The sequence below is a fragment of the Gymnoscopelus microlampas genome (assembly GCF_963454915.1).
Source record: "Gymnoscopelus microlampas genome assembly, chromosome: 24".
NCBI classification, from domain to species: Eukaryota; Metazoa; Chordata; class Actinopteri; order Myctophiformes; family Myctophidae; genus Gymnoscopelus; species Gymnoscopelus microlampas.
This window is the reverse complement of record NC_139961.1, coordinates 28,438,278-28,451,525: the sequence shown is the minus strand read 5'-3', so window position 1 is coordinate 28,451,525 and position 13,248 is coordinate 28,438,278. Positions and strand designations below refer to the sequence as shown.

Genomic DNA, 13,248 nt, shown 5'->3' with positions numbered 1-13,248 from the left:
TGGTGCCCAGGGCTTCACCCAGTTTTGTGTCCCCCGGGAAGTAATTATAAAAGGTTTCGGCACCGATAACCCTACTTCAGCTCCAGCACCACTCCGGGGAAAACATTTTGGCGCCTTTATGTAGAATAGTCTGTTTTGTTGTTGTTTGTGCCGGGGGGTTGGTGCCCTCCGGAGCTTGGTGCGAAGGGGTGCAGCCCATCAGCCGGGCCTGATTATATTGTACCTGTTAGCATTTGCAGGTTTAGGCTACAGTTTTTGTTGTCTTAAGTAACGTGGCTACTAGTATTGTTGCCCTGTCCAATGTCCATTAGTTTCAGGTGATTAATGTTCTTTTTGTTTAAAGTCCTGGCCTACTTCTTTGACCACGGTCCCCCAGGGGTCTGTGCTCCTTTTACGCTCCTTTTTAGATACAGCCTGTCACTCTGGTTGCACTGTAATGACGTAATGACAGTACTTTATTACAGTATGCCTTCCCCCATTGCACTGTGTCTTTTCATGCGCGCGCACACACACACACACACACACACACACACACACACACACACACACACACACACACACACACACACACACACACACACAACCCAAAACAGTGTCATCTCATGCCCCAGACAGGCCAAAAGAGGGAGGGAGTTAAAGGCACGCCTCCTGGTGGAGATTTGCGCTTGACTAAACACACATTTCTAATTCCTTTTGTCTCTCTCGCTCTCTCACACGCACACACAAGCACGCGCGCGCGCGCACCCACACACACACACACACACACATACACACACACACACACACACACACACACACACACACACACACACACACACACACACACACACACACACACACACACACACACACACACACACACACACACACACACACACACACACACACACAAATGAATGCATGCATATGCACATGCATACCTACTCCACATATATGTTTGCATGCATACATTTCTATCCACATCCATTCATGGATGTCGTGTGCATAAGCTCTTCCATCTTCCGCGCCAGATAATAGCTAAATGTGATTGCAGTGTCACCCCATTTGAAAAACATTAGCCAGCAGCAAGCCTGTGGATTTATGGAGCAAATCTCCATGCATGCATTTTGTCTCCATGGATAATTCATAAAATGTCCCGAACCGCAACACACACACACACACACACACACACACACACACACACACACACACACACACACACACACACACACACACACACACACACACACACACACACACACACACACACACACACTGTGTGCAAGCTTTAATGCACGCAGGTTTTGATGGCAACCCCATTACAGCTGGACACAGAATAGGCTGCAAACAAAAGGCATTCACACTGCATACAGCCAGCATTAAGCCTGATTTAGACTTCGTCCGGCGACGGTGTCGCACACACCCCAAAAATAGCCGCTTCGTGAGCTTGTGTATCGGCTATTTTCCCCGCGCGCGGCAACGCCGTACGACGGAGCTATAAACGAATCATTATCAGCCTCGCTGCAACTCTCAGCAGAGGGGATTCTTGTTCCGTTATCATCGCGCTCAGCTTGGGTTCGCTGTTTCCCATTCGGGGGCCAAACGACCCGCATATTACATTGATAGCGCTGTCTGGGCTCTAGGATTTGAATGACACTGGTGGCCTTCTAACCATAGTAGCCCTATTGAGCGTATTATGCTGCACAATTGACAATCTTGTATTATGAACAAAATTAGATTAAATCCCCCCCCCCCCCCACCCCCCCTCCCCTCTCCCCCCCCCAATTCATACAAGCCTAATGGCAATTTATACTTTGCTGAATGACCGTGTTGCTCGGCAAAAACATAACAAATCGGTTATTTCTGCCGAGCAGCCATGCGGCAAAATATAAATTTGCCTTAAGTGTCAAGTGTACAAGGACACATGAGTAATTGGAACATTGCAGTGATTGCCAGCAGCCAAGTATTTGTTCAAATTTGTCCATATGATCATATAGATCGCTCTGCATACGATATGATATGATGTGTTATTACATGTGCATTTAGATTTTATTATTCCTAGCCTATGTGCATACAACAATTCATGAATCTGATAATATTCAGTTATGTAAAAAAAAAACGTTGAAGCATCTGTGTCATTTATTATTTTTCTGTTGGCTATTCAAAAACAGCAGATCTACAAGCGCACAGCGTGTCACTTCATGCCGCGCTGTGAATGTTTTTTTAATTTTTTTAACATAAATCTTCTCTTATGGCGGTCCCTGGCACAAAACATTTTCAGATGGGGACCGCAGCCAAATGCATATCAATTTGGGGGTCCTTGACTTCTGAGAACCACTGTTCTACAGGTGCGTCGACTTCTTGAAAGTGTGGAGAACTACTGATTTTAGAAGGCATTTTTAGAAGCGGCTCATGCGGCTCATGTCTTAATGGGTATAATGCATTTTGCATTGTTGCATAATTAGCTCGCCTTTCCTTTGATTCTGCGCACTGTGAGGTACCTGACCAGTGAACACTGCAATTTCCTTTGGGATCAATACATTATCCATGTGTCAATGCTCTTGATTTCCATCTCCAAAGAAGATTATCAACCCTGTCATAAAATCACTTGACTGATTCAGCCACAATAAGCAAGGTAATACAATTGGATAATCACGCACCGATGTGGAAAGCAACCTGAGCCCCTCTCTCTCTCCAAAAAGACTCTTCCCGAGGGGCAGAGGGACACTCGGTTTCCCCTTTTCTTTCCGCTTCATTCGTTTTCTATTATATCATTGGCAGAGTGTTGAGGAGTCACATGAGGCGGATTTGGAGCATAAACAATGTGGCACACGAGGGGATTTTTAGCACATCTGCTGCAGTGTCGCAGTTGAATGCTATTTTGCTCTCCGGAAGAAAACAAACACATGCTTCATCGTACAATTGATGTCTTCAGCTTGAGCAGCAGTGGAACTTTTTCCATTCAACGACCCCCATAAATCTTGAGAGCGTTCAAATGGAACAGGGTCCAATTTGGTTCCATTTGTACGCTCTCAGAGTTGCAGACCTGTAAAGGGTCTATTTGGAACCCCCCCAAGGAACCCTGAGCGTTACTGGACCCCACTTTTTTTTTTTAGAACCACTGAGGTTGAGCATTTGCTTTATGGGACATTAAACCCTATTTGTTGACCGAAGACCGCCAGAGCTCTATTCTAGGCCTTCTTCTTGGTTGTCAGTGTGTCCATATATGGACACAATGTATCCTTAATTGGCAAGCCAATTGACCATGTCCTTGGGGGGGATATAACATTTATTTATATATTATTATATTATTTGTTCATGTAATGTGCAATGAAAGCATCAACTGACTGCACTGATAAGACCCAATTATTGACTTGGACCATGCTGCATTGCTGCATTGCTGCATTGATGCCTGTATACAGCAAGAAGACACTATACGATTTCTTCTTTTACTGGACCATGCTGTATTGATGCCTGCATGCAGCCAGAATACAGTGAATAGACCTGGACAATCCTGCATTGATAATAGGCTCTATGCACAGCAGCCATATTGGAAAGAAATTAGACCTATTTCTTGCTTACTTACTACAGGTGTTACCAATTATACTAATTAAGGCTCATGTTCCATTCTGGTCAAACAGAGTCAAGGTGCTGATATTGTGCATGTTGGCTCACTGGAAACACTCTGCTACACCAGTGGGTATCAAAGTGTGGTCTAGGTACCCTCATGGTTCCTTGAGGGGGTTCCAAATGGTTCCTTACAGGGTGTGTAACTCTTGAGAGTGTACACTCTCAGAGTTATAGGGGCACTTGAAATTAAAACGTTTAAGAACCACTTTGCTACACAAAATAGAACAGAGCTTTAATCATCCGATTCCTATCCAATATCATCATCCTATAATTCTACAAAGCTCTGTGCATCCATGTACCATGTGCACGGAACACCGAAGCCTGTTTTTCCGCTTTCCCCAAATGTCAGCTGTTTATTAGCGTTTTTGTGTTCGCTGGCTCCCGGATTGCCAAATCATGTGCGTGAAACAAGAGCCGGTGTTGCCACATCCGTGAAACAAGCGGACCATCCGTGAAACGAGCGGACCGTGACACTGTGCGTGTGTGTTGGAACTGTTGCAGGTACCAAGTACTATAGTCACTTTTATGCACAGCGCATAACCCAAACTGCATATACTTTGGGTGCTCATATCCCCCGACGGGTATGGTCTAGTAGTTAGTATAATTGGTAAGACCTGTGAAGGAAGTAAGGAAGGGGCCCAGTGTCTTTCCAAAATGGCTGCCGTGCATAGAGCCTATTGCCATGTCTCCAGGTTTTCTTCAGAATAGGACAGTGACTTAATGAATGCAGAAATACTATCCATTGAAAATGTGTAGCGCATAGGCTCATGAGTCTATTAGTATATCATCTCTGTCGGCTGGAAATCTCATACATCCAAAAATGTTACTTTTCAAGATCAAAAATGGCAGATCCACAAGCTCGAAACACGTCGCTTCGTGCAGCTTTCGAGCTTTACAGATCTGCAACTCTTGATACGTTTGTGTGACGCTGTAGTATATGATCAAGTAGGGTGTTAATTTGCAAAAAACTGAAAGTTAGAATATGGAGATACAAATTGTTCTTGTGGAAAGGCTACTTAAATCTGAGCACCACCTCCACCGCCACCACTGATTTTTATTTTAACCCATTAAGACCGGGAACACATCTGTGTCATTTTAGATTTCTTTGGCTATTCAAAAATAGCAGATATACAAGCTTGTAGATCAGCTATTTTAGAAAAATCATGAAAATGTGTGTAAATCTTTGAATATATATATCTTTAAAGCGAATATTTGTAACTCAAATCTTTGCTTCTGGGGGACCCTGGAACACAATATTTTCAGATGGGGGTCGGCGGCCAAATACGTATCATTTTGTGGGTCCTTTCACATGGAAAAAGTTTGAGAACCACTGATATTATTATTATTATAGCAAACATACGGTTTTCAGAAAACCTGTATTGAACGGGTTAAGTGATACTGTGTTGCTGGTTGTAAGAGGAGTTGTTTCCCCCAGTGAGTCACCCTCCTGTGGGGTTGTGCAGGTTCAGTGCACACACACACACACACACACACACACACACACACACACACACACACACACACACACACACACACACACACACACACACACTGCACAGAGGAGCAGCATGCAGCAGCACAGCGTTGGACCGTGCTGTTCACTGCCTGCAGTCAGTGGTGGGAAAAAAGTACTCCATTTCTTTTACTTTTTGTAAAAAGTATCAATACGGCAATGTATAGAAATACTCTGTTACGTAAAAGTCTGGAATTGAAAATTTACTTGAGGAAAAGTACGAAAGTATTGCTATCAAAATGTACTTAAAGTACCAAAAGTAAAAGTACTCTTTATACAGAATGTCCCATTTTAAGTTTTCAAATGTATAAAAAACGTTTGAAAATAGCAGATCTGCAAGCGCACAATGCGTCGCGATGTCGGCTATTTTCAAATGCCCTGCAAAGTGTATAGGGCTGAAGTGGTTACTGTATGTTTGGTAAAAATATCTACAAAGTAGCCTAGCTAAGCCTGTAAGTAGTTTTGAAATATATGTAGTGGAGTAAAAGTACAATGTTTGGATCCGAGATGTAGTGGAGTAGAAGCGAAAGTACTGAAAATTGGAAATACTCCAGTAAAGTCAAAATGCCTCAAAATTGTACTTAAGTACAGTACTTGAGTACTTGAGTACTTAGTTAGCACTGCCTGCAGTGCTGAGCACCATGTACGTATATGGCTGGCTACATTCAGCTGGTGTGCTCTGTGCTGTGATGTCGTTCATGCTGTGAAGGCTTTGGACAGGCTGTACTAGACTGAGAGATCTGCATTTCTATTAACGATCTACATTACTATATAGCAGTGGTTCTCGAATAATAATGTGTTTGGCCACGGACCCCCAACTGAGAATATTTTGTGCCGGGGCCCACCCCCCATACAAGACTGTCAATTTCTTTCAAGTTTTTAAAAAACAATAACGGAAGTAGGCCTACATAATAGGGTTTTAGTGGTTAAATACATTTTGACGCTATATGCAAGGGATAATTGATGGGTAGCCGATCATTATTGATAAATAAATCCCGACAGGGTGATCAGGCACTGACGCGTAGCGGAGGTACTTAATAAATTAATTAATAAATTGACCCAAAGTAACAACAAAACAAATTATTTCCTTGCTTTACGGCAATGAAAGTATTCCATACGTGTTGCGCTGGGCGGACACGGTTGCCTCGGAAAACAGGAAAGTGTTGATCAGATAGAATAGAATTCAAATGTTTTCAAAGACATTCTTGAGAGCAATGTTTAGTTGTAAATGACATGGTGTGTTTGTTTACTTGGCTGTCATGTTGGATATGGCACAAAATCAAGCAGCGCAGCAGGTGCTCTGAGCCTTTGATTAGACAGCGGTCTGTTATTGAGCTCATCGCTCATTATCCAGAAATAACACACAGCTGAATTCAGCGATTGACCAATCAGAATCAAGCATTCAACCAAGCCGTGTAATAATAACTAACTGATATTGCTGGGGACCTCCTGGAACCACCATCAAGGAGCCCGAGGGGGTTCCCCGCCGGAACCCATTTTGAGAACCACTGATCTACATTAAATGTAACCATTAAACCAATGGTATAAAAAGTGCTATAATATTTCTTTTATAGCACCGTTTATACCATTGGTTCTCAAAATGGGGTCCGGGGACCCCCAGGGGGTCTTTTTTGGGGGGGTTAAGGTTTCAGGGGGTCCCCAGCAAAAGTAGTTAATGTAGCATCACAAACATTTTAACCACTTTCATCCAGTAATATGTTGGCTATTCAAAAATAGCAGATCTACAAGCTCACAGTGCGTGTCCTGCTGCGTGCTTGTACATCTGCTATTAAAAAATAGCAGATATTATGTTATACAGTAGTTGTCCCTGGCACAAAACCTTTCAATTTGGGGGTCCTTGACTGACGTTTATACAAAGCGCTTTAACAATATGCACCATTCTTCACACATGGAGGTCAGAGACAACCATGCAAGGCATCAACCTGCCTTCTTGGAAAGCTGCTCTACAGTACCTCCTTTTACCCCCACTAGATGGAGCTTATTGGCTGGTTTAGAATATTTTCTAAATGGATTCTATACATCAGTGGTTCTCAAACTTTTTCATGTCAAGGACCCCCACATTGACACATATTAGCCCGCGGACCCCCATTTGAAAAGATAAGCCAGGGACCCCCATAAGAGAAGATTTTTACGGCTCTCTAGCAGTGATTCTCAACCATTTTAATTTCAAGTTAAAATGTTTGACATGCATTATGCTACGGACCCCATTTAATGGCATTTCTATCTCTGGGACCCCAATTCATATTGTAAAATCAATGCTAATTTAACTCTGAGAGTGTACATTTGTACACTCTCAGAGTTACAGACCCATAAGGGTCTATTTGGTTCCTTTCCATCATTTAGCTGGGGACCCCCTGGAACCCCCTCAAGTACCCCTGGGGGTCCCCGGACCCCACTTTGAGAACCAATGCTATACATGATATATATAACATTCAGTAAGTAGATGCATACCGTACATGCGATGCAGTAAGTAGAATCCATTTGGATTTGACACATTTTTGGCCAATACTTTAGCATTTCTTGCAAATGATTGGGGGTAACAATAAGTTGTCTTTTGAGCGTGGTATGGCTTGGTACGGCTCTCACCCGTCTCCCCTATTCGTGAGAACACCTACAGAGTGTCTAGAACAGGTGGTTCCATAACCAGTAGTGTAAAGTAACTAAGTACATTTACTCAAGTACTGTACTTAAGTACAATTTTGAGGTATTTTTACTTTACCGGAGTATTTCCAATCTTCTGTACATTTACTTCTACTCCACTACATCTCAGAGGCAAATATTGTACTTTTACTCCACTGTCCATAACTCTCAGAGTTACAGACCTGCAAGGGTCTATTTGGAACCCCCCTCAAAGAACCCTGAGGGTCCCTGGACTGGCTGGACCCCCATTTTGAGGGACCACTGGTCTAGAATAACACAGGAGACTCATACCCAGTCAAAGGAACTGCACTGGGTATCCAGGGAGGAGAAAAAAACACTGGCACTGTGATGTTTTGTCCACAAGGTGTCAGTGTGGTCACTATGACGCTACTAATATCCCTTGCTGGATGAGGGAAGTGTTTTTGCAAATGACCAGACATTAAGATCACAACAACACTGTATTCCCTGGCCAATGTACTAGCGCTTACATAAATGAGATAGCAGATGTACTGTATGCTAGGGACACTATACTGTTATGAATAATAATAATGTATAACATATTTATGTGGGGGGAAAATGCATACACCAGGGACAAGTATCTATAGCCTACAGTGCTGTGCTGTATATGTTCACTATAGGTACCATTGTGGATATATATAACTTCTCACATTTGATGACATAAACATTTTTTTGTACAGGTTTTATTTCCTGTTGCAGTGTTTGCTAATGTCAATAGCTGACAGGAAATAAACCCGGGGCCACACGGTGTTCCCTAGCAACACACAATTCCACTGACAAGGCCTGTACAGAGGCAGATTATTCTCTGCCCTGCGCCGAGCAGAGGATGATTTATATCACATAAAACAGTGGGTAAGAGGGCTGCCAAGCAGGCCCAGAAAACATTAACAATATAACACCAGGATGGAAGGAAGCTCCTCCAATGCACCCCCCCCCCCCCCCCCCGCCAGTGAATATTTAATGAACCCATTAAAACCAGGAAAGCTGTATTTATCAACATACGTTTTTCAGAAAACTATTGCATTTAGAACAGCGGTTTAGAACAGTGTCTCAAGAATAGCAGATGTACAAGCTCACATCTGCTATTTTTCAACATGTTTTGGAACATCTTGAAAGTGTTTGAAAAATGTTGAATAATTTGGAATTCTTTAACCCAAATCTTCTCTTCTGGGGGTCCCTGGCACAAAACACTTTCAGATGGGGGTCCGCGGCCAAATATATATGAATTTGGGGGTCCTTGGCACAAAAAAGTTTGAGAACTACTAATTTAGAAGGCATTTGTAGAATCGGCCTCAGGTCTTAATGGGTTAAAGTGCATGAAGCATCAGAAAGGCACAGAGACACAGAAGTCTGTATAAATGGTAGTAGATGGAGATTATATACAGGCAATCAACTGTTCCTTTCTTGCTTGCAAGCATGTAATGAACAGTACATTACCATATTGTGAATGACTGAGTTGCTGGGCAGTAGTCATAGTAACTAGTCCCAGGAGTAGGATTTTAAAGATACAACTCCCACTCATGGTTATCATATATACCTAAAGCTTACTAAATAAAAACATGTTGGTCAACTGAAATAAAAATAGAAGCTAGGGTTTACAAAATGTTTTTAACTAACTGTATTGTGTTTATAAAACTAACTAAAATCCTAGAGAAAATGTAGTCTTTGGCAATATTTCAAACATAATTAAAGGTAGGGTAAGTGATATTTTTTGGTTAAAACAAAAAGTATTTTGTTAAAAGGTTAAAATACTATATTCTGATAGTAATCATTGCTATAGAGTGTTTTTTCAGTAACAGATGTCCCTCCAGCTCTTTAATAAACAGAAAATAGATTTTTCTGTAGGTGTCAAAATCTCAGCCAATCAGGGGAAAGTACCCATTTTTAAGCTTAATTTGTATAGTGTTCCAGTTCCAATTTTGTCAGCTAATTTCTTAGTGTCATCACTTCCAATTTCACTTGTTTAATCTGTATCCTGATTGAGTTCTCTGTCCTGGTTGGATAAAATTGGAAATGAAACTGAAAATGAAACGAAAATGCATTTTCTGTTTAATAAAGAGGTGGAGAGACAAGGAGACTCCTAATACTGAACAAACACTCTATAGCAATGAGTACTATCAGAATATAGAGCTATTTAACACTTATTTTAACCAAAGCAAATCACTTACCCTACCTTTAAGCCAAATATTTTCAAACATTTTCAGAAATCTTTAAAAAGAGTGAAAATAGCACATTTATCTGCTCACAATATGTTGTGAAGCGATGCGATGTGAGCTTGTATATCAGCTATTTTTACTATTTATTTTCCGAACTTTTTGAATCTCAGCCCTGACAAATATTACAAAAAAAAACCCACAAAAACGAATGAAAACTAAACTAAAGCTAAGCCTAAAAAAATGTAATATTAACAAACCCGCTTCAACTTAAATTGAAAACAAAAATGCTAAACTATAATAGCCTTACTGTGCACTGGCAGTAGTCATAGTAACAGATCCCAGAAGCAGCTGCAAGGAGCAACTCCCAATCAGACATTACTGCACTAACAAGATCTTCACCTTCTCAAGCTACTGTATTAACCTCATTGTGGATAAGCAATAGGTTAATAGATCAGTTTGTCCATATCTTGACCCTTAATAACAAAATAACAACATTTTGACGGCTATAATAGCTGGTCTGCATCTTATTGAAATGCCACGCAGTGAGTAGTGTTGATTTTGACAGCAAATTTTGATCCAGTGTTAGTAATAGTCTTTTGAAATGAATTTAGTTTTTAGTCATATTTTAGTCATCTGAAATGTTTTACTGTATTAGCCAATCTACAAACTCACAACGCGTCGCAGCGCGATGCGTTGTGAGCTTGTTGTCTTTTAGTTCTACTGGATCTCTTCTCCACTAGTCCCTCACTAACATTTTAGTCTAGTTTTTATTTGTTGACAAAATTGTCAATATATTTAGTCTCAGCTTTAGTCATCATAGCTTAGTTTTTATTTTGTTTTTATTTAGTTTTCGTCAGTGAAAAAAAGGTAGTAGACAAACATGTTTTGTCATCGTTTTAGTCGACGACTGGCAGTGAGCTTCATTTACCTTTTCATACACGAAAGAAGATGCTTTATTGTGTCTTTACAATGATATTTTACCATGCAGTGATGGTGTTTTTCTGTGTGCATTTCTTTAGGTTGACCATAGCAGCGGAATGTCCCATGCAGCTGGAAGATTTCCCCATGGACGCCCACGCCTGCCCTCTCAAGTTCGGCAGCTGTGAGTAATACACAGCAAATGTTCCTGTGTCGTTATACGTGCTGCTTTTATCAATGACTGTTATTATATTGGTTGGTGCACTTTGCTTTTCATTTATTGAGACATCATTTGTACGGTATGGCAACAGATAGTGTGCTCGTTAACATGAGGTTGCCAGTTTACTCTCATGGACTGCCAGTCAAAGAACTGTGGGAAATGAATGAGCAAAACTTAACACCCAACTGCTACAGATCAACAAGTTCGAAACGCGCCTGGATACTTTTTTTTACACAAAAACGTACAATATGGAGATAAGAGGTTTCTGCCCGACAGTAACGATATACAGATTAAGTTCATGATAGGAGGTTTATACACTGTGGAAATATACTTTTTTGAATGCAACTTCCCCCTTATACACACTAATGAGACCCTCAACCTCAAGAGGTCAAGGGCTTGTCAAGGACTCCCTGTGACAGTAGCCACTCCTTAACGTGTTCCCTTCCCGCTATTCTGAGCTGATCAGCCTTAACTTCTTTAAATCGTAACAAGATTTAACACAATTAAGAATTAGCACCTATCACATCTGCAGTGGTTGCAGTTGGTCTCCCTACTCTTCCATTGAGTAATTTGTCGGGTAAGATTGCAATTATCAATAATTAAAGAAAATTAAATTGAGTCCAAGATTGCAGCATTTAAATTTAACATGCAAGATATTGCTTTGTAAAACATATTGCTTTCCCAAAGTATTGCATCTATATAAGTTGTTTAGCCTCATTGGAGAGGGAGCACTTTGATTGATTGATTTAATACTTTATTGACGATCTGTAAAGGATTTTAAACGCATTGCAGTTAGAACTGCAGACTCACTCCCAATCTTCCGCCGTAATCTTCAGACTCACCTCTTCAGACTGCACCTGGGCCCAGTGGTTTTCATATCAAGGTCCATTATTTATTCGGCATTTAAGCCTCATATTCACGATTTGATGAGATTTAGACTCTCAGACCCAAGACTTAGAATATTTTGTTATCGTTGGATACGATTTGTCCACAATTCCATGCTGTATTGATGTTGGTACCATAGGAGAGACAACAAGCAAACGTTGATCAAAATAACAATTCTTTGATTAAGTAATGCAGATGTTTAGCAAGAATTTAACTCTTGAGAGCGTAAAATGAAACGGGTCCATTTGGTTTCATTTTACACTCTCAAGAGTTAAAGATCTATAAGGGCCCATTTGGTTACCAACTCTCCATCATTTAGCTGGGGACCACCCTGGAACCCCCTCAAGGACCACTGGTGGTCCCCGGACCACTGGTTGAGAACTACTGCCTTAGCCTGTAGCACTTGCCGTAGCACGTGCCTATACAGCCTTGAAAATGTCAGGATTAAAACAAGCTCAAAACGTGGTTGGATGCCTTTTTTACACAAAAGCTTACAATATGGAGAGGTTTCTACTTGACAGTAATGATATACAGATTAAGTTCTTGATAGGAGGATATACACTTTTTTAAATGCAACATCCCCCTTATACACACTAATGAGATTCTCAACCTCAATCCTCAACTTGTTAAGGGCTCCGTGTGACATGTAGTCGGTGACAATGTCACTCCTTTACGTGTTCCCTTCCAGGTATTTCAGAGCTGATCAGGATATACTGGTGATCTTTATACCGTCTGCCTTTGCCAACTGAGAAAGGGTATATGGGCTATACGCAACAATCGTGAACCTAATTCAGCCTTAACTTCTTGTAATCCAATTTAGTCGCCAAGCACTATTAGCCCCACTCCCTGTTCATCGCCCCGGAATTGCATTTGTTGCTTAGTAACATTAGCCAAGTGAACATTTTATGAAGATGTATTGCGGGGCCGTTAAATGGGCTTAATGATTTTTAATAACGTGATATCTTTTATGAGGGCAATGGCTTTGAGCAGAATGTTAGAGCAGAATAAACAAGACCCGAATTAAAACGGATTCAGAAGAAAGTAGATCTATTATAAATAACCATGGCTTAGACCAGTGGTTCTCAAAGTTGGGTCCAGGGACCCCCGAGGGGTACTTGAGGGGGTTCCAGGCGTTCTGGAGCTAAATTAGCTAAAGTAATACTCAGTTCAACCACTTTACCCTATTTTACACCTCAGCTGTTCAGAAACAGCATATCTACAAGTTCACAAGTTGTGAGCTTGTAGATACTTTCAAAAACTTTGATTGA

At 41.2% G+C, this 13,248-nt stretch overlaps 2 protein-coding genes across 2 annotated transcripts in view; one reads left to right on the top strand and one right to left on the bottom strand.

Moving 5' to 3' along the window:
* The window catches only part of LOC311041132 (gamma-aminobutyric acid receptor subunit alpha-5-like), a gene marked incomplete at its 3' end in the record, with an annotated part of 52,802 nt that overhangs the window by 10,930 nt on the left and 28,624 nt on the right, over positions 1–13,248 (top strand). The window contains exon 4 of the mRNA XM_084051634.1: positions 10,977–11,059. Within this exon, the coding sequence (XP_083907760.1) occupies positions 10,977–11,059 (83 nt within the window). The remainder of the gene's footprint in view (positions 1–10,976; positions 11,060–13,248) is intronic.
* The window catches only part of LOC311041131 (gamma-aminobutyric acid receptor subunit beta-3-like), a gene marked incomplete at its 5' end in the record, with an annotated part of 110,586 nt that overhangs the window by 81,605 nt on the left and 15,733 nt on the right, over positions 1–13,248 (bottom strand). The gene's annotated exons all lie outside the window — the stretch shown is intronic.